The sequence below is a fragment of the Ornithorhynchus anatinus genome, chromosome 3 (genome assembly GCF_004115215.2).
Source record: "Ornithorhynchus anatinus isolate Pmale09 chromosome 3, mOrnAna1.pri.v4, whole genome shotgun sequence".
NCBI lineage: Eukaryota > Metazoa > Chordata > Mammalia > Monotremata > Ornithorhynchidae > Ornithorhynchus > Ornithorhynchus anatinus.
The window spans coordinates 9,280,935-9,308,067 of NC_041730.1; the positions used below are offsets into that span (position 1 = coordinate 9,280,935).

A 27,133-nucleotide genomic window follows, 5' to 3' on the forward strand; every position below is an offset into this window, starting at 1 on the left:
TGAATGGAGTGAATGGACTACATTTCCCGGCATGCCTCCGGGCTCTGCACACAGTAAGGGCTTGATACAGACGAGTGAATGAATGGACTACATTTCCCGGCATGCCTCGGGGCTCTGCACACAGTAAGCGCTCGATACAGACGATTGTATGAATGGAGTGAATGGACTACATTTCCCGGCATGCTCCCGGGCTCCGCACACAGTAAGGGCTCGATACTGACGATTGAATGAATGGACTACATTTCCCGGCATGCCCCCGGGAGGCCGCTGGAGGAGTTTGTGGTTCCCGAGATGCACTGGGCCACCACGTGGGCCCCGAGCTCGTCAGCTGGGTGACCGTGGGCAAGTCACTTCACTTCTCTGTGCCTCAGTTACCTCATCTGTAAAATGGGGATTGACTGTGAGCCCCACGTGGGACAACCTGATTCCCCTGTGTCTACCCCAGCGCTTAGAACAGTGCTCTGCACATAGTAAGCGCTTAACAAATACCAACATTATTCTCTGGGCCTCAAGTGACCTCATCTGTAAAATGGGGATTAACTGGGAGCCTCACGTGGAGACAACCTGATGACCCTGTATCTCCCCCGGCGCTCAGAACAGTACTGTGCACATAGTAAGCGCTTAACACATACCAACATTCTTATTATTAATCCTTGCCCACAACGGGTTTCTATTTATTCTATTTATTTCCTTGATTCTATTTATTGCTATTGTTCTTGTTTGTCCGTCTCCCCCGATTAGACTGTGAGCCCATCAAAGGGCAGGGACGGTCTCCATCCGTTACCGATTTGTCCATTCCAAGCGCTTAGCGCAGTGTTGTAAGCGCTCAATAAATACTCTTGAACGAACGAGTTGAGGCCCGTAGAGGGGAAGGGGCCCGCGGGGCGGGGTCTCCCCTCGTCGGGGCCTCCCCTCGTCGGGGCGGGGCGCTGCGTGATGAGGTCACTTCCGGCGGCAGTGACTTCTTTGGCTCTTCCTCGCCTTCGGCCTCTTTGGCTGCCGGGCCGTCGCCATCATGGGTCGCATGCACGCTCCGGGGTGAGGCCCGGGGCCGCGCCGGGGTCGGTGGGGAGGGCCGGGCTCGGGGCGGCTGTGGCGGCCGCTTCCTCCTCTTCCTCCTCTTCCTCCTCTTCCTCCTTTTTCCTCCTTCCCCTCCTCACCGGCCTCTTTTCTCTCCTCAGGAAGGGCCTGTCCCAGTCGGCGCTGCCCTACCGCCGCAGCGTCCCCACGGTGAGCCCCGCGCGCGGAGCATCATGGGGGGAGGCAAGGGGAGGGGGGGAGGCATTCATTCATTCATTCATTCAGTAGTATTGATTAAGCGCTTACTATGAGCAGAGCACTGGACTAAGCGCTTGGAATGTGCAAATCGGTAACAGAGACAGTCCCTGCCCTTTGACGGGCTCACAGTCTAATCGGGAGAGACGGACAGACGAGAACAATGGCAATTCATCCATCCAGTCGTCCTGAGCGCTTACTGTGCGAAGCACTGTACCAAACGCTTGGAATGTACAAATCGGTAACAGACAATCCCTGCCCTTTGACGGGCTCACAGTCTGATCGGGGGAGACGGATAATAGCAATTCATCCATCCAGTCGTCCTGAGCGCTTACTGTGTGCGAAGCACTGGACTAAGCGCTTGGAATGTGCAAATCGGTATCAGATAGAGACAGTCCCCTTTGACGGGCTCACAGTCTAATCGGGGGAGACGGACAGACGAGAACAATAGCAATTCATCCATCCAGTCGTCCTGAACGCTTACTGTGCAAAGCACTGTACTAAACGCTTGGAATGTACAAATCGGTAACAGAGACAATCCCTGCCCTTTGACGGGCTCACAGTCTAATCGGGAGAGACGGACAGACGAGAACAATAGCAATTCATCCATCCAGTCGTCCTAAGCGCTTACTGTGTGCGGAGCACTGTACTAAGCGCTTGGAATGGACATATCGGTAACAGAGACAATCCCTGCCATTTGACCGGCTCACAGTCTAATCGGGTGAGACAGACAGACAAGAACAATAGCAATTCATCCATCCAGTCGTCCTGAGCGCTTACTGTGTGCAGAGCACTGGACTAAGCGCTCCGAAGGGACAGTTGGACACCTGACCATCCGTACCCAATGACCCTCACCGTCCCAACGGATCCCCGGCTGACCCGCAGCTCCCCTCTCTTTCCTAGTGGCTGAAGCTGACCTCCGACGATGTCAAGGAGCAGATCTACAAGCTGGCCAAGAAGGGCCTGACTCCTTCCCAGATCGGTGAGTGGCTCCTCCCCGCGGGGACGTCGTCCTCCTGGCTCGGGGGAGGCGGCCACGGCACGCTTGTGGTACCATCAATCGGTGGTATAATAATAATCATGGCATAATAATGATGCCATTTATTAAGCGCTTACTATGTGCAGAGCACCTAACACATAAGGAGCAGCGTGGCTCAGTGGAAAGAGCCCGGGCTTGGGCATCACAGGTCACGGGTTCAAATCCCGGCTCAGCCACTTGTCAGCTTTGGGCAAGTCACTTGATTCTCTGGGTCTCAGTTACCCCGTCTGTAAAATGGGGATGAAGATGGTGAGGTCCACGTGGGACAACCTGATCACCTTCTATCCTCCCCAGTGCTTAGAACAGTGCTATGTACATAGTAAGCACTTAAAAATGCCATTATTATTATTAAAACACTGTTCTAAGCGCTGGCGGGGGGGAGCTACAAGGTGATCAGGTTGTCCCACGTGGGGCTCACAGTCTTAATCCCCGTTTGACCGTAGAGGGAACTGAGGCCCAGTGAACTGACTTGCCCAAAGTAACTCAGCTGACAAGCGGGATTAGAACCCATGAGCTCTGACTCCAAAGCCCGGGCTCTTTCCATTGAGCCACGCTGCTTCCCACTGATAATGATGATGGCATAATAGTGATGGTGTTCATTCAGTTGTATTTATTGAGCGCTTACTGTGTGCGAGGTAATCCGGTTGTCCCACATGGGCTCACAGTCATCATCCCCATGGTACAGATGAGGGAACCGAGGCCCAGAGAAGTTAAATGGCTTGCCCAAGGTCACACAGTAGACAAGTGGTGGAGGCGGGATTAGAAACCACATCCCAAACCCATGCTCTTTCCACTAAGCCACGCTGCTTCTATTTATTGACTGCTTATGGTGTAGCAGATAGAACGTGGGCCCAGGAGTCAGAAGGTGATGGGTTCTAATTCTGATTCCTCCATTTGTCTGCTCTGTGGCCTTAGGTAAGTCATTTTGCTTTTCTTTGCTTTAATGATGGTATTTGTTAGTGCTTGTTATGTGTGAAGCATTGCCTCATCTGAAAAATTGAGACTGACCCCCACATGGGACCGGGACTGTGTCCAACCCTTTTGTTTGTATTCGCCCCAATATTCAAGTGCTGGGCACATAGTAAACACTTAACAAACACCACCGTCTACTGTTACACTTAAGACTTAACAAACACGTACAGACTACTGTTCTAAGCATTTGGAGAGCACAGCATAAAAGAACTAGCAGTAACATACCCTGCCCCTAAAGACTTCACAGTCGAGTAAGGGAGGTGGACATCAATATTCACTTATATGAATGAATAATGATAAATTTAAAGCTATGTACATGAGTCCTGGGGGGTTGGGGCAAATATGGAATGTCCACAGGTAACATATTAAGCATTGCAGTAGATACAAGACAATCAGGTATGTTTTGGTTCCTGTCCTTTGTGCGGCTCAGGTCAGGAAGAAGAGAGAACAGGTATTGAACCCCCATTTTACAGTTGAGGAGAGCAAGACCCATAGAAAGTCACTCAGGTAAATGGCACATCTGGGAATAGAACCCAGGTCCCCTAATTCGCGGGTCCAGGTTCTTTTCATTAAGCCACACGGTTCAGCATCCAGGGCTGGGGGTATGGCCCTAAATAGCATTAAATGATGTAGCCTCAGTGGGTTGGCCAAACCTCTCATTAGCGGTTAAATCAAGGGAGTTAAATAGTGCCACCTCTACCTTGTTTAAAGTGCCTAATGTGCTGTGGCTCACTGGTGACTACCTCCAAACCATCCCGTTTCCACCAGAGAAGTTTTCCCTGCTGTTGACTTAAACCTTCCTTGGATCCCGGATTGAATTTTGGTACAAAGCGCTTTTAAGGAGCTTTATATGGTGGGAGGATTTTTTTAAACTTAACTTGTCTCCACAGGTGTGATCCTGAGGGATTCTCACGGTGTCGCTCAAGTTCGTTTTGTTACTGGTAACAAAATTCTGAGGATTCTGAAGTCTAAGGGGCTTGCTCCTGACCTGCCCGAGGATCTGTACCACTTGATCAAGAAGGCTGTTGCTGTTCGCAAGCATCTTGAGAGGAACAGAAAGGTAAAAAGGGATTCACGCAGAGCCTGTTCTGAGGCTTGGAGGTGTAAGGCTCATGACGTAAGGATTTCTCAAAAACACCACAAACTTTGGTTTGAGGCAACCAGGGCATGCCTTATTCCGGTGAATTCATCCACGTTTGTCGTCACAAGAGCTTGTGCCATGCAGTTTGTAGCAGTCGGAAAAGTTAAATTTAGGCATTCAGTTGTAGTAGCCCCGCTCACTGTGATGATTGCTTCCATACCATTCGCAGTTTCCACCAGAAAGGTTTTACCTTTGTGTTGGCTAAACCTTCCTTGGATGTCTGAGTGAGTGTCCCCAGTGGGTCAGAAGCCCAGTCCGTAGTTCCAAGATTCGTTCATTCATTCATTCAGTGGTATTTATTGAGTGCTTACTATGTGCAGATCACTGTACTAAGCGCTTGGAATATGCAGTTCGGCAACAGAGACAGTCCCTGCCCAATGACGGGCTAATAGTCTAATCGGGGGAGACAGACGGACAAAAACAAGACAACATAATCACGATAAATAGAATCAAGGGTATGTACACCTCATTAACAAAATAGGGTAATAAAAATATATACAAATGAGCACGGTGCTGAGGGGAGGGGAAGGGAGATGGCGAGGAGCAGAGGTATATCCTGCTCTGGTTTTAAGTGGGCAGTCTGTAAAAGAGCTTCATGAGGCTGGGCTCTCTTTGGTCTTCAAAGCCTCCTGAGAGGCCACCGCTCCCTCATGACTCCTTAGTCTATAGGCCCGTATCTCGTTTGAATCGAATGTCTGCCGTGAGCACCGCCAGCTCCCTCAAGAAAGGGAATTCTGGCCCTTCAAGTAACTTCTCCTCACTGGTCTCATTTTTAGGACAAGGATGCCAAGTTCCGGCTGATCCTGAATGAGAGCCGAATTCACAGGCTGGCTCGCTATTACAAGACCAAGAGAGTGCTCCCACCCAACTGGAAGTAGTGAGTATTAATACTATTTTTTTTGTGTATATATGTACACGTTCCTCTTTGTAGCTGGAATGTAGTGCCACATAACCATACCCCAGAAGTGTGTTGCTCGTGGTATGTGGAGACACTCACCGTGATGATGGTTCCAAACCATTCGCAGTTTCCACCAGAAAAGTCTTTTTCCTTAATGTTGGCTAAACCTTCCTTGGATGTCTGAGTGAGCGTATCCATGTCTTCGTGGACATTATGGGCCAGCCTGGTGGCCGGGGAAGGCAACTCTTAGCTGTGGGTGGCCACTAATTGCTATATTTTCTTCTCTTGCAGCGAATCGTCCACAGCGTCTGCCCTTGTCGCATAAGTTCTTGTGTACTAAAGAATAAAATGAAGTGATTCTGAAAATGGTTTCTTCTTCTGTGTTTCTATTTGTCTAAAATGTAGGTGTCCCTTTTTTAATGAAAGAGTAAACTGTGCTTGGAGAAAAGTGGTGTTACCTGGTTGATAGCATTTTCTTCCCTCCTCTGGAGTATGGTGCCATCTCTTTCTATAGGCTGTGTGACTTTGTCCTCCCACATACATATTGGAGAAAGGAAAATGGTCAACCACAGATGTGTGTTTGGCGGGGCAGGACTCTCCCATCAGTCAGCAGTAGTTATTGAGTGCTTAATGTGTGCAGTACTACGTGCTGGTGAGAATGCAACAGAATTATAGCGCTGCTCCCAGCCCATAATGACCCAGAGTCTGGCCAGCCCTGCCAAGTGTGTGCCACCCCCCCTTTACCTCTCCGCAGCTAAACCCCCTTTTTCCCCTTTTCCCTCTGCTCCTCCACCTCTCCCTTCCCATCCCCACAGCACTGTACTCACCCGCTCAACTGTATATATTTTCATTACCCTATTTATTTTGTTAATGAATTGTACATCGCCTCGATTCTATTTAGTTGCCATTGTTTTTACGAGATGTTCTTCCCCTCGACTCTTTATTGCCATTGTTCTTGTCTGTCCATCTCCCCCGATTAGACTGTAAGCCCGTCAAACGGCAGGGACCGTCTCTATCTGTTGCCGACTTGTTCATCCCAAGCGCTTAGTACAGTGCTCTGCACATAGTAAGCACTCAATAAATACTATTGAATGAATGAGAGTGACTTATGGGGTTAGGCCATTTGAGAAGCGGCATAGCTCAGTGGAAAGAGCACAGGCTTGGGAGTCAGAGGTCATGGGTTCGAATCCTGGCTCTACCACTTGGCAGCTGTGTGACTGGGCAAGTCACTTCACTTCTCTGTGCCTCAGTTACCTCATCTGTAAAATGGGGTTAAGACTGTGAGCCTCACGTGGGACAATCTGATTACCCTGTATCTACCCCAGTGCTTAGAACAGTGCTCTGCACGTAGTAAGCGCTTAACAAATATCAACATTATTATTATTGTGCTGAAAGGTTTCTGATTACAGAACCCCCTAGGTGAACTGGCTCAACTGGAAACCCAAAAAACACCTAACCTGGGTAGCAGACTGTGATGGCTACTCTGCCTGCTGCCTTCGGCCACTGCGGCATAACATCAAGGTGATGCTGTCGCCCCTTTAGCTAGATCCATACATGGGTTTTGTTTGTGAGATTCCCACAGGCATTTTGATTCCAAGCTCCAGGAGGATTCAAGGACATGGTGCTGTCCAAAACAGTGTCAATCAATCATTGGTGTTTATTGGACGGTACTGTACAGAACATTTGTACATTCCAAGCGCTTAGTGCTGTGCACATAGCGCATATCTGGAATTCATTTACATTGTCTCCCCACTCTAGACTCTAATCGTCGTGTGGATAGGGAACGTTTACCAACCCTGTAGTGTATGCTCCTGAGTACCTAGTACAGTGATCTGCACACAGTAAGCACTCAAAATACCATTGATTGAAAATACAGTGTAAGAGAATTGTTAGTGGTGAGTCTTGATTCCAAGGAACTTACAATCTTCAGAGGAAGAAAGAACAAAATTGAACCATCCATCCAGTTCTTAGTGAAAGAGTTACAATATAATTTTAATTGTCAGTGTCTCTTATCCCCAGGTAGGAATTGAGGAGAAAGTCGCTACTATTTTAAAGTTGACTAATTTTTTCAGTTCAAAAATGGTTAATGATTCCTATCAGTGGTATTTATTGAAAAGTTTGCATAGAGCAGTGTATGTCCTAAGCACGTGGGTGAGTACAATACAACAGAATTTAACAGGCATGTTCTCTGCCCCTAATGAGCTTACAGTTTGGAGAGGGGCCCCTTCAATCGTATTTACTGAGCACCTACTGCATGCAGGGCACTGTACTAAGTGCTTGAGAGAGTACAATGTGACAATTAGACATGATCCCTGCCCATAAGGAGCTTACAGTCTAGAGGGGGAAGCCTAAAGGAAGGAGAAATTTTAATACTGATGCATTTGTACTGTGCTAAGTGCTTAGTACAGTGCACTTGTATAAAGTAAGCAGATGCTCAATAAATACTAGAATGAATGAATGATGCCTGTTTACTTGTTTCGATGTCTGGTTCCCCCCAGCCCTGACTGTAAGCCCGTTGTGGGCAGGAATTGTCTCTATTGCTGTATGGTACTATACAAGCTCTTAGTACAGTGCTCTGCACATAGTAAGCACTCAAATATGAGTTAATTGCTCCTATATCCTTGTTCTTCAGCCTGCTCACGCAATTTGTAAATCATTTTTGTCTAATTCACACATTAGATTGTAAGTTTGAGGGTAGTGATCTTGGCTTGCTATTGTTTTACTCTCCAAAGCACTTAGTCCACTGCTTTTATAAAGGCTGTGTGGCAGATGAGTCTCTGGACATATGGTCTCTTGTCAAAACAACACATTCATTCATTCAATTATTTATTGAGTGCTTACTGTGTGTAGAGTACTGTATTAAGCGCTTGAAAAGTACAAGTCAGAAACAAAAAGAGGCAATCCCTGCCCACAACGGGCTCACAGTATCATAGAAGCAAAAGACCTTTGGTGGAGTGCAAAATACTTTTTGGGTGTTTCCTTTGTGACAGTCTACTAAGCATTGGAGTAGATAGTCATCCCATATGGGGCTCAGTGTCTGAGGAGAAAGGACATATTTTGATGGGGAAATTGAGGCACCACCATTGCAGAGCTGGGATTAAAGCCTGGGTTCTCTGACTGTCAGGCCTGCTTGCGCCCTAACCATTAGGACACAATACTTCTCAATAAAGGGGAAATGAGTAGCCTTCTCTGAATACTTGGCCTTAGAAATCTCATAGTTGGTCTTAGACACTGCAGACAAGTAAAATCCAGCTTCTAAAGCAATCAGCAAAATCATTCCAAGTTGAATCGATAATAATTGTATTTATTAAGAATGTGCCCTGTCAAGGGCTGGGGCCATTACACAGTCCTTGTTCTGACATTAGCCTCACCGTCTAAGAGCAGATAGTTTCCCCCTTTTTTTGGATGAGGAAATTGAGACCTACAGAGGCTAAGTGACTTGCCCAAGTCCACCCTGTAGGCCAGAAACAGGACTGGAGCATCTCCCCCCTCTAGACTGTAAGCTCACTGTGGACCGGGAATATGTTTAATGTTCTATTGTACTCTCCCAGGTATTTAGTACAGTGCCCTGCATACAGTAAGTGCTCAATAAATACAGTTTATGTACAATGTACAGACTGGCTCCCAGGCCTGTGCTCTACCCATTAAACCAATGCTGCTTCCTGCTTCAATCAGTGGCATTTATTGAGCTCTTACAACATGCAGAGCACTCTATTGAGCGTTCGAGAAAATACCGTATAACAAATTCCCTGCCCATGACAAGCTTACAGTCAAGAGACTAGACACAGACCCCTTTCATTCAGAAACCAAACCGCAGCCGACAGAAGGAGTTGAGCGGCACATCACGTCGTCCTGCGGCTGCTTGATTTTCCAAATCAATTCTCTGGGATTCTCTCTGCGGAAACAGGCGCTGGAGTCAACTCGGGTCAGTGGGTGGCTCGATGTGTCCCTCTGCAGATGGTGACACAGGAGAGGGAGGAAAACATCTGCCACCTTGGTTCCTTCTCAAAAGCAGGGACTCCTCAGGAGTAATCTGGTCACCAGTACAACCTCTGGCAGGGTCAAATAACTATTGTGGTATTTATTTTTAATGGCATTTGTTAAGTGTTTACTATGTACCAGGCACTGTGCTAAATGCTGCAGTAGATATGAGCCTAGTCCCATGTGGGATTTACAGTCTTAATCCCCATTTTACAGATGAGGTAACTGAGGCACACAGGAGTGAAGTGACATGCCCAAGATCACACAGCAGACTTGTGGAGCTGGGATTAGAACCTAGTTCCTCTGACTTCTGGGCCCGTGATCTTTGCACTAGACCATGCTGCTTCTTAAGTACTTAATGACAGCAATAATTGTGGTATAAATATCAGTGATTGATGGATTGATACTCTCCAATGGTTAATGCAGTGCACTGCTCACAGTAAGCACTGACTAAATACAATTGATTGATTGATTGATTGATGTAAGATAGAGGGTTGGGCACAGTTCTGGTCCCACATAGGGCTTACAAGTCTAAAGAGAGAAGAAGAACAGATAGTCAATCCCCATTTTACAGCTAAGAAAACTGAGCTACAGAAAAGTGAATTGACTTGCCCAAAGTCACAAAACAACCAAGTGGTGGAATTGGCATTAGAATCCAAGACCTCTGACTCCCGGGCCTGTGCTGTAACCACTTGGCCATGCTGCTTTTCATGTTGGGGGCGTTTATTCATTCAATCGTATTTACTGAGCACTTATCTGTGTGCGAAGCACTGTAGTAAGCACTTGGAAAGTACAATACAACAACAAAGACACATTCCCTGCCCACAATAGACTCACAGTCTAGACAGAGAGACAGAGAGCGAAGGAACACGTGTGTGTGGGTGTGTAAAGGTTAATGCCAGACCCAACCTCAACCAGTCTGAATCCACACAAAACCCGTCCTTTATCAGCAGTTGTGTCACCTGCAACTCCTGCTGCTGATTTCACCTCTGCCTCAGTCTCCTGATCATTTTTGAGCTTCCACCCCTAACCTGGTTGCGGGGCACCAGGCAGTCAATCAGTGCTATTTACTAAGCACTTACTCTATGCAGAGCACTGTACTAAGCGCTTGGAAGAGTACAACAGCATCAGGCTGGTCTGCCAGGGTGCTCGACTGCCAGTCTTTAGTGGAGATGCAGCATTCATTCATTCATTCATTTAATCATTTATTGAACACTTACTGTGTGCAGGGCACTGTACTAAGCATTTGGAATATTGACTGAGGCTTTGTGTGATAATGTCGGTAATGTTGGTATTTTGTTAAGCGCTTACTATGTGCAGAGCACTGTTCTAAGCACTGGGGTAGGCACAGGGGAATCAGGTTGTCCCACGTGGGGCTCACAGTCTTAATCCCCATTTTACAGATGAGGGAACTGAGGCACAGAGAAGTTAAGTGACTTGCCCACAGTCACACAGCCGACAAGTGGCAGAGCTGGGATTCGAACTCATGAGCCTTGACTCCAAAGCCCGTGCTCTTTCCACTGAGCCACGCTGCTTCTCAGTTGCTTCCCACAATACCCCAGAGCTGGACGGAACTTGCCAGGGTCGTCTAGTCCAACCCCCTGCCTCCAAACAGGATAGTACCTCAGTCACAACTAGCCGATGGAGCAGTTTTCTTTCTTCCTCTCCATGGCCCAGTGGAACAAAATGGGGTTGGGAGCTGTTGATCTGCTGTATGACCCTGGGCAAGTCATTTAACTTCACTGTGCCTCAGTGTCCTCATCTGTAAAATGGGGATTAAGATAGCGAGCCTTTCGTGGGACACGGACTGTGTTCAACCCGATTCAAAACCGTACTGAAGGCACATCTCCTCCAAGAGGCCTTCCCAGACTAAGCCCCACTTTTCCTCATCGCCCACCCCCTTCTGCGTCACCCTGACCTGCTCCCTTTGCCCTTCTCCCCTCTCCCCGTCGCACAGCACTTATGTATTCATCTGTAATTTTATTTATTTATATTGACGTCTGTTATTTGTATTGATGCCTGTCTTCACCTCCTCTCCGACCCCTCCAGACTGTGAGTTCATTGTGGGCAGGGATTGTCTCTCTCTATTGCTGTATTGCACCTTCCCAAGCGCTTAGTACAATGCTTGGTACATAGTGAGTGCTCAATAAGTACAATTAAATGAATGAATCTTGTAATAATAATACTTATGGTATTTCTTAAGTGCTTACTATGTGCCAAACACTGTTCTAAGGACTGGGGTAGATCCAAGGTAATCAGGTTGTCCCACATGGGGCTCACAGTCTTAATCCCCATTTTCCAGATGAGCTAACTGAGGTTCAGAGAAGTTAGTAGGTTAGACTACTTGTTTTCTTTTGTTCCGCTTTGTTTTGCCGTCTCCCCCTTTTAGACTGTGAGCACGTTATTGGGCAGGGATTGACTCTGTTGCCGAATTGTACATTCCAAACGCTTAGTACAGTGCTCTGCATATAGTAAGCGCTCAGTAAGTACGATTGAATGAATGAAAGCGATTTGCCCAAGGTAACACAGAAGACAAGTGGCAGGGTTAGGATTAGAACCCACGTCCTGTGACTCCCAAGCCTATGCTCTTTCCACTAAGCCACACTGTATCTACCCCAGCGCAGAGTACAGCTCCTTGACACAATAAGGTCTTAACAAATACCATTTTTAAAAAAAAGTTCATTTAATATTTATTTAATACCACGGAGAACCAGTTTGGGTTGGAGAGCAACCACAGTAGATTTTGTTTAATGATTTCATTTCATACTCCTGAAGGGAAGGGCCCGTGGGTAGCCCGAGTTTTCATTCCTATGCAAAACCGAGAGGAGGAGCCAAGGGCAGTAAAAAGGCAAAAACAGGCTGGCGAAATTTCGGCTTCTGCATTTCCGGGGAAATCTGTAGCCTCGTGCATGTGCGCGCCCCGCGCCCACAGTGCCAGTGCTTACAACAGTGCTTGGCACCTAGAAAGCGCTTACTAAGAGAAGCTCTGTGGCTTAGTGGAAAGAGCCCGGGCTTGGGAGGCAGAGGTCTTGGGTTCTAATCCCAGCTCCGCCACTTGCCCGCTGTGTGACTTTGGGCAAATCACTTCACTTCTCTGTGCCTCAGTTAGCTCATCTGGAAAATGGGGATCAAGACTGTGAGCCCCAAGCGGGACGACCTGATTACCTTGTATCTACCCTGGCGCTTATAACAGTGCTTGGCACAGAGGCAGCGCTCGACAAATACCAACATTATTATTATGAACAAACACCAGAGAAGCAACGTGGCTCAGTGGAAAGAGCCCGGGCTTGGGAGTCAGAGGTCATGGGTTCGAATCCCGACCCTGCCACTTGTCAGCTTTGTGACTGTGGGCAAGTCACTTAACTTCTCTGGGCCTCAGTTACCTCATCTGTAAAATGGGGATTAACTATGAGCCTCATGTGGGACAAGCTGATCACCCTATATCTACCCCAGTGCTTAGAACAGTGCTCTGCACATAGTAAGCGCTTAACAAATACCAACATTATTATTATTATTATTATGCCCCACCCCTGTCATGTTGTGATCTGTGTAGATCTCACCTCCTCCAAGAAGCCTTCCCAGACTGAGCTTCTCCTTTTCCCTTTGCTCCCTCTTCTCCCCCTCTACCCCCATCTTCACCTCCCCTCAGCTAAGCCCTCTTTTCCCCGCTTTCCCTCTGCTCCTCCCCCTCTCCCTTCCCCTCCCCTCAGCACTGTGCTCGTTCGCTCAATTGTATATATTTTCATTACCCTATTTATTTTGTTAATGAGAGGTACATCGCCTTGTTTCTATTTATTGCTATTGTTTTAATGAGATGTTCATCCCCTTGATTCTATTTATTGCTATTATTTTTGTCTGTCTGTCTCCCCCGATTAGACTGTAAGCCCATCAATGGGCAGGGACTGTCTCTGTTGCCGATTTGTCCATTTCAAGCGCTTAGTCCAGTGCTCTGCACATAGTAAGCGCTCAATAAATACTATTGAATGAATCTGTGTGGCCACGAGGGGGCAGTGTCGGCGAGAGTAGCCTCGAAGGATTAACCCATCGCCCGCAACTTCAATAATAATAATTATTATAATATTTGTTAAGCGCTTACTATGTGCCAGGCACTGTTCTAAGCGCTGGGGTAGATGCAGGGTTATCAGGTTGTCCCACGTGGGGCTCACGGTCTTAATCCCCATTTTCCAGATGAGGTAACTGAGGCCCAGAGAAGTGAAGTGGTTTGCCCAAGCTCACAGGGCAGACAAGTGGCGGAGCTGGGATTAGAACCCACATCCTCTGACTCCCAAGCCCTGGCTCTTTCCACTAAGCCCGCTGCTTCTGTCTACCCCGACAGACTTGAAGCTCCTTGCCGGTAGGGAAAGTGTCCGCCCGCTCCACCATATTGGACTTTCCCAAGCGCTCAGTGCAGTGTTCTGCGCACGGTAAGCGCTCAATAAATGGCATTGATGATTAAATGATTGTAGGGCGGAGGAACAGACAGTGAGGGACGGCGGAGTAGCTTAGACGGAGTAAGTCTGGAAAGGCCTCTGTCGACGCTCCTCCTCCAGCCTCCCAGACTGAGTCCTCCCTTTCCCTCTGCCTCTCCTCCCCTCCCCATTTCCCCTTCCCTTCCACACAGCACTTGTGCATATTTGTATATATTATTTATTACTCTTTTTATTTTATCAATGATGTGTCTATATCTATGATTCTATTTATCTAAGGAATTATCCCTCAGAATTCACCCCCTCCAGGAGGCCTTCCCAGACTGAGCCCTCCCTTTTCCTCTGCTCCTCCTCCCCTCCCTCTTCCCCTTCCTCTCTCCCTCTGCTCTTCCCCCTTCCCCTCCCCACAGAACTTGTGCATATTTGTGTACATTATTTATAACTCTCTTATTAATGATGTGTTTATTTCTATGATTCCATTTATCCTGATGATATTGATGCCTGTCTACCCATTTTGTCTGTCTCCCCCGTTTAGACGGTGAGCCCGTTGTTGGGCAGGGATTGTCTCTATCTGTTGCCCAATTGTACAGTCCAAGCGCTTAGTACAGTGCTCTGCACACAGTAAGCGTTCAATAAATACGATTGAATGAATGACCCGTGCCGCCAGCCTCCAGCCTCCATTTCAGCCTCCATTCTCCCTGTCCCACTCTGCCAGCCTCCAGCCTCCCCACCAGCCTCCATCCTCCACTTCAGCCTCCATCTTCCCTCCCCTTTTGGGGCATTCATCCTGGGACTGTCTCCTCGTCCCTCCCCCAGGAAGCAGGGGGAGAAACCGCTCATCCCTGCCCCATCACAGGGGCTCCACCTGACCCCCGTCTCTTCCTCTCTCCCCACTGACCAGTGATTCCAATAGCCCACAAGAGCCTGAGGACCGCGGGAACCGACGTCTGCACCGCCTCCATTCTCGTCAGTAATGAAAGGGCCAACTCGCCTGCTGCCTCAATTTCTCTTGATCCCGAGTCTTTGTCCCCGGGCAAGGCAGGTGGAGCTGATTACATTCATCAATCATGAGAAGCAGCATGGCTTAGTGGAAAGACCCCGGGCTTGGGAGTCAGAAGTCGTGGGTTCTAATTCCATCTCCACCACTTAACAGCTGGGTGACTCTGGGCAAGTCACTTAACTTCTCGGTGCCTCATCTGTAAAATGGGCGTTGTCTATGAACCTGATTACCTTGTATCTACCCCAGTTCTTAGAACAGTGCTTGGCATATAGTAAGTGCTTAACGAATGCCATCGTTATTATTATTAATAACAATGTTCAGCACATAGTAAGCGTTTTACAAATACTATCGTTATTAATTTATCTACCCCAGGGCATAGCCCGGTGCTTGGCACATAGTAAACGTTGAACAAATAGCACCGTTATTATGATGATTAGATGAGGGTGCTACCTCTCCTCAGCAAGCTCAGCCCTGCCCCGTCCTTCAGGCCAGGGCCATCCGAGCAGAGGCTGCTAGCAGGAAGCAGCGTTTGATGTGGCAGGCAGCTGAGCTGGCTGGCATCTTACCAGCTTGCCTTTTCAGGCTCAGGGTGAGGTCTTCTGGGGACATGGTGGATCTGAGGGATTGAGAAGCAGCATGGTGTAGTGGATAGAGCATGGGCTTGGGAGTCAGAGGGTCGTAGCGCATTAGAAAGAGCATGGGCTCGGGAGTTTGAATCCCCGTGTCATGGGTTTGAATCCCTGCTCTGCCACATCAGCTGTGTGACTGTGGGCAAGTCACTTAACTTCTCTGTGCCTCAGTTACCTCATCTGTAACAATAATAATAACGTTGGTATTCGTTAAGCGCTTATTATGTGCGGAGCACTGTTCTAAGCACCGGGGTAGACACAGGGAAATCAGGTTGTCCCACGTGGGGCTCACAGTCTTAATCCCCATTTTACAGATGAGGTAACTGAGGCACAGAGAAGTGAAGTGACTTGCCCACAGTCACACAGCTGACAAGTGGCAGCCGGGATTCGAACCCATGACCTCTGACTCCAAAGGCCGTGCTCTTTCCACTGAGCCACACTGCTTCTAAAATGGGGATGAAGACTGTGAGCCTCACGTGGGACAACCTGATTACCCTGTATCTACCCCAGTGCTTAGAACAGTGCTCTGCACATACTAAGCATTTAACAAATACCAGCATTATTATTATTAATTCCAGCTCCGCCACTTGTCTGCTATGTGACTTTGGGCAAGTCACTTCACTTCTCTCTACCTCAGTTCCCTCATATTAAAATAAGGATTGAGACTGTGAACCCCATGTGGGACAGGGACTGTGTCCAACCCGCTTTGCTTCTATCCACCCCAGGGCTTAGTACAGTCCCTGGCACACAGTAAATGCTTAACAAATACCACAATTATTATTATTATCATTAATATCACCTGAGTATCGCTCTTCAGTCCCTGACTGAGTCTCCGCCTACTAATTCTAACTCCAACTTGGTGGGGCCTGGCTGGGTTTGTTTAGAATTAGAATGTCTGCAGGTGCAATTCCTCAGCTCCTGAAAAGACATTTCCATCCACAGGAACCAACCTTATAAAATCCACCTGCCGGTCTCAATAGCCATTTTACTCTGGGTTCAATCAATCAAGCAATCATTTTTATTGAATGCTTACTGTGTGCAGAGGACTGCACTAAGCGCTTGGGAGAGTACACTGTAACTCCAGAGAGTTGGTGGGCATGTTCGCTGCCCACGTAGAGTTTACAGTTTGAATCTGTTCTATCCACCTTAGTGCTTGGCACCTCATAAGTGCTCAGTGAATACCACTTGCTATTCAAAAGCAAGTGTAAACTTGTTGTGGGCAGGGAATGTATCCATTTATTGATATCTTGTACTCTCCCAAGCATTTAGTAGAGTGCTCTGTGCACAGTAAGCGCTCAGTAAAAATGACTAACACCACTGGATTGCAGTGAGTGTAACCAGGTTGTTGGGATCCAGAGTGGATTGGCCTTGGCTCTGAGGAGTGTTTCCCTGAAGGATGACAGTGTGCTTCCTGGACTCCAGCTTCCCCGGCCCCCAGGGACCCAGATGCCGAGTGAGAGACCACCCGGAGGGGTCATGTCGGGATGACCCAGAGGGGTCACGTTGGGCCCACGCAGACACCTTGTTCTTTCCCGGCTGGCTCCGCTGAGCCTCTGTGGCAGGGCCAGTAGGGTAGGCTCCATGTGGAGTGAACTGTGAAAGTCCATGCCATTTCTACTGACTGAACACAGTTTGAACTGTGGCCCTAAGGGGACAAAACCAGCCAGTGTTACAGCCAGTGTTATTCTTGTATGTGAAACATTGGAAGCCCTCTGAGCACTAGGACTGGTATGGCTTGGGGATGTGGAGGACCTCAGAACCACTCTGGTCAGTTGCTGGGATGGGTGCTCTTTCTTCTTATGGTGATGACATTCCCAGAGGAATCAGTCTGTAAATCCAAGTGGAAATCAGCACAAAAAGATGCTGTAAAGAAATGGGCGCTGAAGCACTGAATTGGGACTGGGTGGAGGGAGGGAAAGGGGCTGTTTTTTCACTTCTCAACCTCTGACCTTTGAGGTTGATGAGCGTCTGCAAGTTTAGCCTACCCCCCGGAGAATATGACCACCCATCACTACTTGCTTGGAAACTTAGAGGCAAGCAAGATGCGTGGAGAAGAGTTATCGGGTGGAATTAAAGCTATGGGAGCAATTAGTTCAGTCACGGGAGAACTCATTTGTAGAAATGGCTGAGGAGACTGAGACCCAAGACAGAGTAGGTTTTTATTTACAAATGTAAACCTACAAGGCATTACCCTACCACAAGGCTTCAACCGATGTAACCAGTCAGTCAATTTTATTTATTGAGCACTTAGTGGGTGCAAAACACTGTACTAAGTGCTTGGGAGAGTACGATATGATAATAGACACATTACCAGTCCACAACCAGCTTACAGTCTAGAGGGGGAGACAGACATTACAATATCCCCCGATTAGACTGTAAGCCCGTCAAAGGGCAGGGACTGTCTCTATCTGTTATCGATTTGTACATTCCAAGTGCTTAGTACAGTGCTCTGCACATAGTAAGCGCTCAATAAATATATATATATATATATATATAAGTGCTGTGGGGCTGGGAGGGGGATGAATAAAGAGAGAAGGTCAAGGCAATGTAGCAGGGAGTGGAAGAAGAGGAAAGGAGGACTTAGTCAGGGAAGGCCTCTTGGAGGAGATGTGCCTTCAATAAGGCTTTGAAGTGGGGGAGAGTCATTGTCTGTCGGATTTGAGGAGGGAGGGAGTTCCAGGACAGAGGCGGGAGGTGGGCGAGAGGCTGGTGGCGAGATAGATGAGATCGAAGTACGGTGAGAAGGTTGGCTTTAGATGAGCAAAATGTGCGGACTGGGTTGTAGTAGGGGAGTAGTGAGGTAGGTGGGAAGGAGCAAAGCGATTGACTGCTTTAAGGACACTGGTGAGGAGTTTCTGTTGGATGTGGCGGTGGATGGATAACCCCTGGAGTTTCTCGAGGAGGGGGGAAAATAGCCTGAATGTTTTTATAGAAAAATGTTGCAGGCAGCAGAGCAAAGTATGCACTGGAGTGGGGAGAGACAGGAGGCAGGGAGGTCAGCAAGGAGGCTAATACAATAATCAAGGCAGCATAGGATAAGTGATTGGATTAATGTGGTAGCAATTGGGATGGAAAAGAAAGGGCAAGATTTTAGTGATGTTGTGAAGGTTGAACTGACCAGATTTAGTGATGGATTGAATATGTGGGTTGAATAGAAGGGAGGAGTCAAGGATAAGGCCAAAGACACGGGCTCGTGAGAAAGGAAGGGTGGTGGTGCCGTTTACAGTAATGGGACAGTCTGGAGGAGGACAGGGTTTGAGTGGGAAGATAAGAAGTCCCGTTTTAGACACGCTAAATTTGAGGTGTCGGGAGGACATCCAAGTAGAGATGTCCTGAAGGCAGAAGGAAATGTAAGATTGCAGAGAGAGAGAGAGAGATCAAGGCTGGAGATGTAGATTTGGGTATCATCTGCATGGACGTGGTAGTGGAAGCCATGGGAGCGAATGAGTTCTCCAAGGGAGTGGGGGTAGATGCAGAATGGAAGGGGACCCAGAACTGAACCTTGAGGGATCCCCACAGTTAGGGGGTAGGAGGCAGAGGAGGAGCCTGTGACGTAAACTGAGAATGAACGGCCAGAGAGATAGGAGGAGAACCAGGAGAGGACAGTGTCAATGAAGCCAAGGTTGGATAATGTTTCTAGAAGAAAGGTGGGTGGTCGGCAGTGAAAAAGGCAGTCGAGAGGTCGAGGAAGATTAGGATGGAGTAGAGGCCTTTGGATTTGCCAAAACCATTTTCCCACCTTAGAGCCCACCTTCTCCCCGAAATAGGGATGAGCCTGCAGAGACTCTGGGGGTGCAAGGGATACCTTTGAGGGGAAGTTTTCTGGTGCAGGTTTAAGCAGCCACTGTATTTATCATTAGGTCCCAAGCACTGTGTCAATTTGGAAATAATAACTGTGGCATTTGTTCAGGGCTTACTTATATTCATCCAGTCATATTTGTTGAGCACTTACTACTTATATGCCAAGCACCGCACTAAGTATTGGAGTAGAGTCAAGATAATCAGGTCATTCATTCATTCATTCAATAGTATTTATTGAGTGCTTACTATGTGCAGAGCACTGTACTAAGCGCTTGGAATGTATAATTCGGCAACAGGTAGAGATACTCCCTGCCCATTGATGGGTTTACAGTCTAGTCGAGGGAGAGAGACAAAAACAAGACAACTTAATAGCAATAAATAGAATCAAGGGGATGTACACCTCATTAACAAAATAAATAGGGTAATAAACATATATAATGTTGGTATTTGTTAAGCGCTTACTACGTGCCGAGCACTGTTCTAAGCGCTGGGGTAGACACAGGGGAATCAGGTTGTCCCACGAGGGGCTCACAGTCTTAATCCCAATTTTACAGATGAGCACAGTGCTTGGGGGGGAAGGGAGAGGGGTAGGAGCAGAGGGAAAGGGGGAAAGAGGGCTTAGCTGAGGGGAGGTGAAGGGGGGGGGGCAGCGAGGCAGCAGAGGGAGCAGAGGGAAAAGAGGAAGCTCAGTCTTGGAAGGCCTCTTGGAGGAGGTGAGCTCTCAGGAGAGCTTCGACGAGGGAAAGACAGATTGGGGGAGGTGAGGAGGGAGGGCATTCCAGGATAGCGGGAGGACGTGGGCCAGGGGTCGACGGCGGGATAGGTGAGATTGGGGGACGGTGAGGAGGTGAGTGGCAGAGGAGCAGAGCGTGTGGCATGGGCAGTGGAAAGAGAGAAGGGAGGAGAGGTAGGAGGGGGCAAGGGGATGGAGAGCCTCGAAGCCTAGAGTGAGAAGTTTTTGTTTTGTGCGGAGGTTGATAGGCAACCATTCGAGGTTTTTAAGGAGGGGAGTGACATGCCCAGAGCCTTTCTGCAGGAAGATGATCAGGGCAGTGGAATGAAGAATAGACTTGAGCGGGGAGAGAGAGGAGGAAGGGAGATCAGAGAGAAGGCTGACACAATAATCCAGCCGGGATATTATGAGAGCCTGCACCAGTAAAATAGCCGTTTGGATGGAGAGGAAAGGGTGGAGCTTGGCGATATTGTAAAAGTGAGACTGGCAGGCCTTGGTGACGGATTGGATGTGTGGGGTGAATGAGAGAGCCAAATCATGGACGACACCAAAATTGCGGGCTTGAGAAACAGGAAGGATGGTCGTACCGTCCACAGAGACAGGGAAGTTGGAAAGAGGACAGGATTTGAAGGGAAGATAAGGAGCTCAGTTTTGGACATGTTGAGTTTTAGGTGGCAGGCCGACATCCAGGTGGAGACGCCTTGGAGGCAGGAGGACATACGAACCTGAAGGGAGGGGGAGAGAACAGGAGCGGAGATGTAGATTTGTGTGTCATCTGCATAGAGATGATAGTTGAAGCCGTGGGAGCGAATGAGTTCAAGTCCCACATGTTGCTGCTCACAGTCTAAGTAGGAAGAACAAATATTGAATCCCCATTTTACCGATGAGGGAATGGAGGCACAGAGAAGTGCAGTAAATTGCCCAAGGTCAGACAGCAGGCAAATGGCAGAGCCTAGATTAGAACCCAGGTGTTCTGACTCTAAAGTCCAGGCTTTTTCTCAACCATCTTTCTTCTCAGCTTGGTATGGGCATTTCCAAATGACTGTAAGGGCTCGATAAATATCTTCGATCGATCGATTGAACTCTGCGTTCACTAGTTCCTGGAAGATAATTTCCCCCGGATGATGCTCAGAGCTTGTTGAAGTTGGACGTTTCCTGGAGGATTGGAAAGGAATTCTTATCCCAGCTTCCAGATTCCTTTGGAGATGAAGAGTAGGTTGAATCTGCCTCGATTTATTTGAGTGGAAAGAGCTTGGGTCAGAGATATGGGTTCAGCCACTTGCCTGCCATGTGACCTTGGACAAGTCCCCTCATTTCTCTGGGTCTCAGTTTCCTCATCTGTAAAACGAGGGTTAAATTACTGTTTCCCTTCTCCCTTTGGTCAGTGAACTCCATGAAGGCTAGAAGCCTGATAATCTTCTAGACTGTGAGCCCGTTGTTGGGTAGGGATTGTCTCTATCTGTTGCTTTATTGCACTTTCCAAGCGCTTAGTACAGTGCTCTGCACACATTGTGATCAATAAATACAATTGAATGAATGAATAATCTAGTATTCACCTAGCGTTTGGCACATAGTACGTGTTTAACAAGTCCCCCTCAACTCGCAGTGATCATTTCTGGGCAGGATCTGTGGCTGTAAAACCTGGTTTACTGCCGCCCCTCCACCCTTAGCTTCAGAGAAGCAGTGTGGCTCAGTGGAAAGAGCCCGGGCTTGTGGGTCAGAGATCATGGGTTCTAATTCCCCCTCTGCCACTTATCAGCTGTGTGACCTTGGGCAAGTCACTTAACTTCTCTGTGCCTCAGGTACCTCATTTGTAAAATGGAGATTGACTGTGAGTCCCACGTGGGACAACCTGATTACCTTCTACCCCCACCCCCACGCGCTTAGAACAGTGCTTGGCACATAGTGAGCGCTTAACAGATGTCATCATCATTATTATTATTTGTTACCCAAAGCCCCGGCTTCTGACAGGAGCAGGGGGCGCGGGGGTCCGCACTTCCCGGAATTTGGATGAAGATTCCATCCAAAATGCGCGTTTTCCTGCTTCGGGAAGCACCTCCGCAGGAATGGGCGAGAGGAGAGGGTCCAAGGGAACATCCGAAATCTCGGATTCACCTACAGTCTGAGAAGGTGAGTTGTGAGGACCGGCAGGCTGCCCGGCCCCAGCTGCGGGGGGCGGGGAGGGGGAGATTGGGGAGAGTGCGGGAGGTTGTCGGGGGATGGACGGGCCTCCCCTCCTCCCTTCCCCTCTTCCCCCCATCCTGATCCCGCGCACCCCGAGAGGTGCGGGAGAAGACCGAGCCTCCTTGGGCGATCTCATGGTCTCCGAGGCTCCTTTCCTGAGGCGCTTCAGGCCCTGGACAGAGCAGGGCAGGGCAGGACAGGGCCGGGGAGGGCAGAGCAGGGCTGGGGAGGGCAGGGCAGGGCAGAGCAGGGCTGGGGAGGGCAGGACTGGGGAGGGCAGGGCTAGGAAGGGCAGAGCAGGGCTGGGGAGGGCAGAGCAGGGCTGGGGAGGGCAGAGCAGGGCTGGGGAGGGCAGAGCAGGGCTGGGGAGGGCAGGGCAGGGCAGAGCAGGGCTGGGGAGGGCAGAGCAGGGCTGGGGAGGGCAGAGCAGGGCCATGGGCGCTGTCCGAGCCCGGCCCCGGCCCCCGGCAGAGGGGAGTGGGTGTGTAGTCCCCCCCGTCCCCTGCCCCCTGCCCCCGCCCTCCGCAGCGGTCCGAGCCTAAGCCTCGGGGTAGAAGAGGGTCCGAGCCCCGGGGCTCCCCCCACCCCCGTCGCCCCAACCCGGGACGGCGCTAACCCAACGGGGGCGGGCGCTAACCCAACGGGGGCGGGCGCTAACCAAAAGGGGGCCGGGGCTGGGCTCGGACCCGACCGGCGGGCGAGAAGCCGCGGACAAAGGCGACCCCCAACCCGGCCCCCGGCCCCGGCCCGGTTGGGTCCGTTTCTTCGGGGCGGCGGTCCGTGCGTGTGTGTGTGTGTGTGTCCGTGCATGTGTGTCCGTGCATGTGTCCGTGGGGCTGGGGGCGGGGGTCGGAGGGGCTGCCCTCCTCGGCTGCTCCTTTAAGAGGCCGGGAGGCAGCAGCAGGGGCAGGAGCAGGCGGCTGACCGTCCCAGGTCCGAGCGGGAGGGCGTCCAGCCCGCTCCTTCCCCTCCCACCCTCCCCGGGTCCCCTCGGGGCTGCGTTTGGAGCGTCCGAGGCTCCCAGCGAAGATGGCGGAGCCGGCGCGGGACACTTTACCTGCCGACTGGTCCTACGGGGTGTGCGGCGACGGACGCGTCTTCTTCATCGAGTGAGGGACGGACCTTGTGGGGGACGACCCCGGGGGGAGGACACCGGGGGGGGGGGGCGGGAGCGGGCCCCTCCAGCCTCCGAGGCCGCGCTAACAGGTGCACGTGTGCGTGTCTGTGCATGTGTCCGTGTGCGTGTCCGTGTCCGTGTGCATGCGTGTGTCCTTCTCCCTCCCTCCCTCGGGCTCAGTGACCGGCGCCGCCGGACCAGCTGGCTGCACCCGCGCACCGGGGAGCCCGTCAACTCCGGACACATGATCCGCTCAGGTGCGGGGCACCCCCCGGGCACCCCCTGGGCATCCTCCCGGGCACCCTCCGGGGACCCTCCCTGGGACCGTCCCGGGGGAGCGGGGCGGCCCAGAACCCGGGCAGAAAGAAGTTGGAGCGCCCTGACTTGATTCTGTCCGTGTGTGTGTTTCTGTCTCTCTCTCCTCCCTGTGTCCGTCCCTGTGTCCGTCCCCCCTGTGGCCGCAGATCTGCCCCGCGGCTGGGAAGAGGGCTTCTCGGAGGAGGGCGCCAGCTACTTTATAGAGTAAGTCTCGGGCTGCGGGCCCCCTCCGCCTCGTCCCCTCCTCGCCCCAGGCCTGCCCGGCCCGGGAATGATCCTTGCCCCCCTTCCCCCCAGCGCCCCGCACCACCAAAAGTGGGTCGTTGTGCCCCCAGGCTCCGGGAAAGTCCGCTGGGCCCTGGTCTAGAGTGTGGTTGGGCCGGGTGGGTGTGTTTGGGGGCATTTGTGCGTCCCTGGGGACCTAGGGAGGGTCTCCGGCTGGGGAGCGGGGGAGGGGGGACCTGCACCCGGAATCCCGAAACAGGGGGGAACCCCCGGGCCCGGGAAATTGGAGCACCAAGGTCGCCCTGCGGGCCCTGCCCAGCGCCTCTCGGGGCTGGGGGCTGCCCGCAGGCCAGCCGGTCCTGCCATGTGCCTGGGGAAAGGCGCCCATCCCAGGGGCCGGGGGGGAGGGGAAGGGGTGTGTGGCTGGGGGTCTGCACCGAAGGAAGGAGAAGGTCGAGGCCCACCTCCTCTCACTCCTGGAGACTTGCCTACTGGGGTCGTTTGGGGGTGAGGCCGAGGTCCGGGGGGGAGCCGGGCCCATCCCCTGTGCCCCCGCCTCCTCATCGGCGATTCTTTTAGATCTGTTGTTGGCGAAGGAGAGTCTTAAGGGGAGGTTGATGTCTTTGTGACCCGGCAAACTGGGCTCCGAGGAGATCAAGGCGAGCCCGGTGGTTTGGGGCCCTGCTGGAGGCTCGACCCCCTCCTCACCCCCACTCTCTTACCCCCCTCGCCCCCGACACCCCCTGTCACAAGGGACCGGTTTAGGACTTTATCCCTCACACCAGCCCTGCGGATTAACGAGGCTCACAGGCCCGGAATCGGGCTGCCGGAGACTTGGGTTGGAGATGCCCTTGCAAAGTCAAGGGTCTCCAGGCCTGTGCCGCTCCCAGCCCACAGAGGCCAGGGAGACAGTGGGTTCCCAAACCATTGGGACAGTACTCTCCCTGTCCCCACCCAGAGGTCATGTCAGTGCGCTCAGCCGGGTGGGCTCCAGGCAGAACCATGGCTCTCATCATACCTCGAGGAGCTGGGAATTTATCTGTGAGCATGGGCCAGGTCGGGCTCAGACCGGCAGTGAGATTGCCAGGTTCTGGCTGGGTGCTTCCTCTGCTCCAGTGCATCCATCTACCCCCTGGGCTGGTGACCTGGTCTTTGTGGGAAAGAGGTGCGTCCCAGAGCTCTGGTCAGCAGGCTCCGTTGAAAGGGGAGTTTCGTGACTGCCTCCCTCGGCCATCTGGAGGAGCCATCGTTAGTGCAGTTAAGAGTGAAAATCTACCCTTTCTGGCTTCCCCTCTGTCTGTGGGGGAGTGGCTCCAGAGCCATGGGAGGGGGGGAAACCCTTCTGGAATTGCCTGGCAGGGGCTGTTGTGGGGTACATTGGGTCCCCATCTCTGTGGTGGTCTGGGGAGGACTGGACCAGAAGTATGGGTTGGGCCTGCCGGGGTGAGCACTGACTTCCAGCTGGGGCCCAGTTGTTGGATCTGTCCTCCTCCATCCTTCTCCTCCTCCTCCTCCTCCTGTGTGCCGAGAGAGAGAGAGAGACTTGACAGGAGTGCTGGAAGGGCATTTCAGGACCCTCCCTAGCGGGCTGCTGTTCTCTGGGCCGAGGGCCATGGGAAAGGGATGATGGGGTGATGGTTCTTCATCGTCTCAGAGGGTTGTTGGGCCTTCTGAACTCCGTGATCTTTCAGAAAACAGTTTACCCCTTCCCCATCTGTGTTCTCTACCGCCTCTCATTTCCGACTCCCTTTTATGAAATTATACTCTTTAGAAGCCTTGGGGATCTCAGAGATTTGGCTTCCGTTGACATTCTTTATTACCAGCCGGAGGTCTGGACTCAGGGATACTGATTTACTATTTGGAGTGTCTTGAGCAAAGTTCACTATGGCTCTGCCGTTTTAGGATAGTTTGTTCACTGAGGCTTCAAGTCGTGATGTGACTTAGGGCCACTGAAAGTCTTTCCCACAGGACGGCAAACCTGGCTGTAAGTTGTCATTCCTCTGATTTCTTGAGTGCTCTATAACACCTGTGACAGATGTCTGTTAGTCGGGTGTGTTTGTATGTGGATTTGTGTCCCGTGCAAACGTGTGTCTGCATGCCCTCTGGTTTCTTTGAAGGTTTATGTTGGTGAAGGTGACTTTAACGTCTCCAATGATGTAAATTGACTTCACTGTTGATTGTAGAAGCTGAATGTCATTATTCTCTCTCCCGGTTGCTTTTCATGAAGGCAGCCTCTGTTTAGATCTTTCAGTTTGGGCTTTAGAATAATTGATGGCACAGAATTCTCTTCCTTTCCCTTCTCCTCTTGCACAACTATAAAGGTAGAGGAGCAAAAAAAACATTGAGTTGGGTGCAACGGAAGGAAAGTAGATATTTGTGGTTTTCAAGAAACAACAGCTCTGCATATGCTCAGCAGTTCCATAAACTTCGGACCCTGCTCGTTTGTTTTGTTTTTTTTCGCTGCGCCTAGGAACGAGGATGGGGTGTTGATGGTGTGCCTTCCAACTTGTGGATAGCTTCTATTTAACTTTTGCCAACTTTAGTTTCTTTGCCTCTTGATACCAGCTGGTGGTGGGCGATTTTTGGAGATATGGGGACTATTTCCCCCTTCCTCAAATGCCAGGGAGTCAATAACTCCTCCTATCTTTAGATCCATATCAAAAGTCAGAGAGACATACTAAACCAATTGTCTCTGTAGGCCTCTTGAGATGAATCCTTAGTGTTTAGTCAGGTGAAGTTCTAGTCCCTGATGTTGGAAACATCCATACCCTTGGGGAAGCTGTGGAAGGTGCTTTGGATCCTAGAGGAGGAGAGTGGCTCCCAGTTCTGTTACATTGTACTCTCCCAAGTGCTTAATACAGTGCTTTGTCCACAGTCAGTAGTACTCAAGAGAAGCAATGTGGCCTAATGGATAGGGCCCAGAGGGCTAGCCCTCTTGACTGTAAGCTTGTTAAGGGCAGGGAAAGTGCCTGTTTATTGTTATATTGTACTCTCCCAAGCTCTTAGTACAGTGCTCTGCACACAGTAAGTGCTCAATAAATACGATTGAATGAATGAATGCACAGGACTGGGAGTGAGGAGGGCCTCTGCCACTTGTCTGCTATGTGACCTCGGGCAAATCACTTCACTTCTCTGTGCCTAAATTTCCTCATCTGTAAAATGGGGATTAAGACTGTGAGCCCTAAGTGGAACAGGGACTGTGTGCAACCTGATTAACGTATATCTACCCCAGCACTTAGTACAATGCCTGGCATATAATAAGAGCTTAACAAATACAATAAAAAAAAAAATTAAACCTACAAGGTGGATGAGGTCTCTGCTTAGTGTCTTTTGAAGGTACAGCAACCCCTTCTCTCACCCACCCACTCACCTCATTGGCTGTCTTCTGAACAG

The 27,133-nt window shown here is 50.4% G+C and overlaps 2 protein-coding genes, 1 long non-coding RNA gene and 2 other non-coding genes across 8 annotated transcripts in view; 4 read left to right on the plus strand and 1 right to left on the minus strand.

Annotated features, from left to right (window-relative positions):
• Positions 1-933: 933 nt before the first annotated feature.
• RPS13 (ribosomal protein S13) lies at positions 934-5,693 on the plus strand. The gene is made up of 6 exons (XM_001510652.6): positions 934-1,038; positions 1,182-1,230; positions 2,179-2,257; positions 4,177-4,346; positions 5,204-5,304; positions 5,617-5,693. The coding sequence occupies exons 1-6, from the start codon at positions 1,016-1,018 to the stop codon at positions 5,648-5,650; spliced, it is 456 nt and encodes a 151-aa protein (XP_001510702.1). The 5' UTR covers positions 934-1,015; the 3' UTR covers positions 5,651-5,693.
• LOC114810830 lies at positions 4,564-4,655 on the plus strand. The gene has a single exon (XR_003758521.1). It is a non-coding gene; the product is annotated as a small nucleolar RNA SNORD14 (small nucleolar RNA).
• Positions 5,421-5,513, plus strand: LOC114810841. Its single transcript, XR_003758532.1, has one exon. It is a non-coding gene; the product is annotated as a small nucleolar RNA SNORD14 (small nucleolar RNA).
• A 17,075-nt stretch (positions 5,694-22,768) lies between the features above and the next one.
• Positions 22,769-27,133, plus strand: part of PLEKHA7 (pleckstrin homology domain containing A7) — a 243,919-nt gene continuing 239,554 nt past the window's right edge. For all 4 annotated transcript variants that reach the window (XM_029059746.2, XM_029059747.2, XM_029059748.2 and 1 more), the window contains exons 1-3: positions 22,769-23,189; positions 23,378-23,454; positions 23,662-23,719. In XM_029059746.2, coding sequence (XP_028915579.1) covers positions 23,110-23,189; positions 23,378-23,454; positions 23,662-23,719 — 215 coding nt within the window. In that variant the 5' untranslated portion in view covers positions 22,769-23,109. The remainder of the gene's footprint in view (positions 23,190-23,377; positions 23,455-23,661; positions 23,720-27,133) is intronic.
• The window catches only part of LOC103170295, a 61,481-nt gene continuing 59,869 nt past the window's right edge, over positions 25,522-27,133 (minus strand). The window contains exon 4 of the long non-coding RNA XR_486077.2: positions 25,522-26,053. This is a non-coding gene — a long non-coding RNA (uncharacterized LOC103170295). The remainder of the gene's footprint in view (positions 26,054-27,133) is intronic.

Coding starts and splice junctions, on each gene's coding strand:
- RPS13 (XM_001510652.6), top strand. CDS start 1,016: ATGGGTCGCATGCACGCTCCGGG. Junction 1,039..1,181: donor GGTCGCATGCACGCTCCGGG/GTGAGGCCCGGG, acceptor TTCTCTCCTCAG/GAAGGGCCTGTCCCAGTCGG. Junction 5,305..5,616: donor CTCCCACCCAACTGGAAGTA/GTGAGTATTAAT, acceptor CTTCTCTTGCAG/CGAATCGTCCACAGCGTCTG.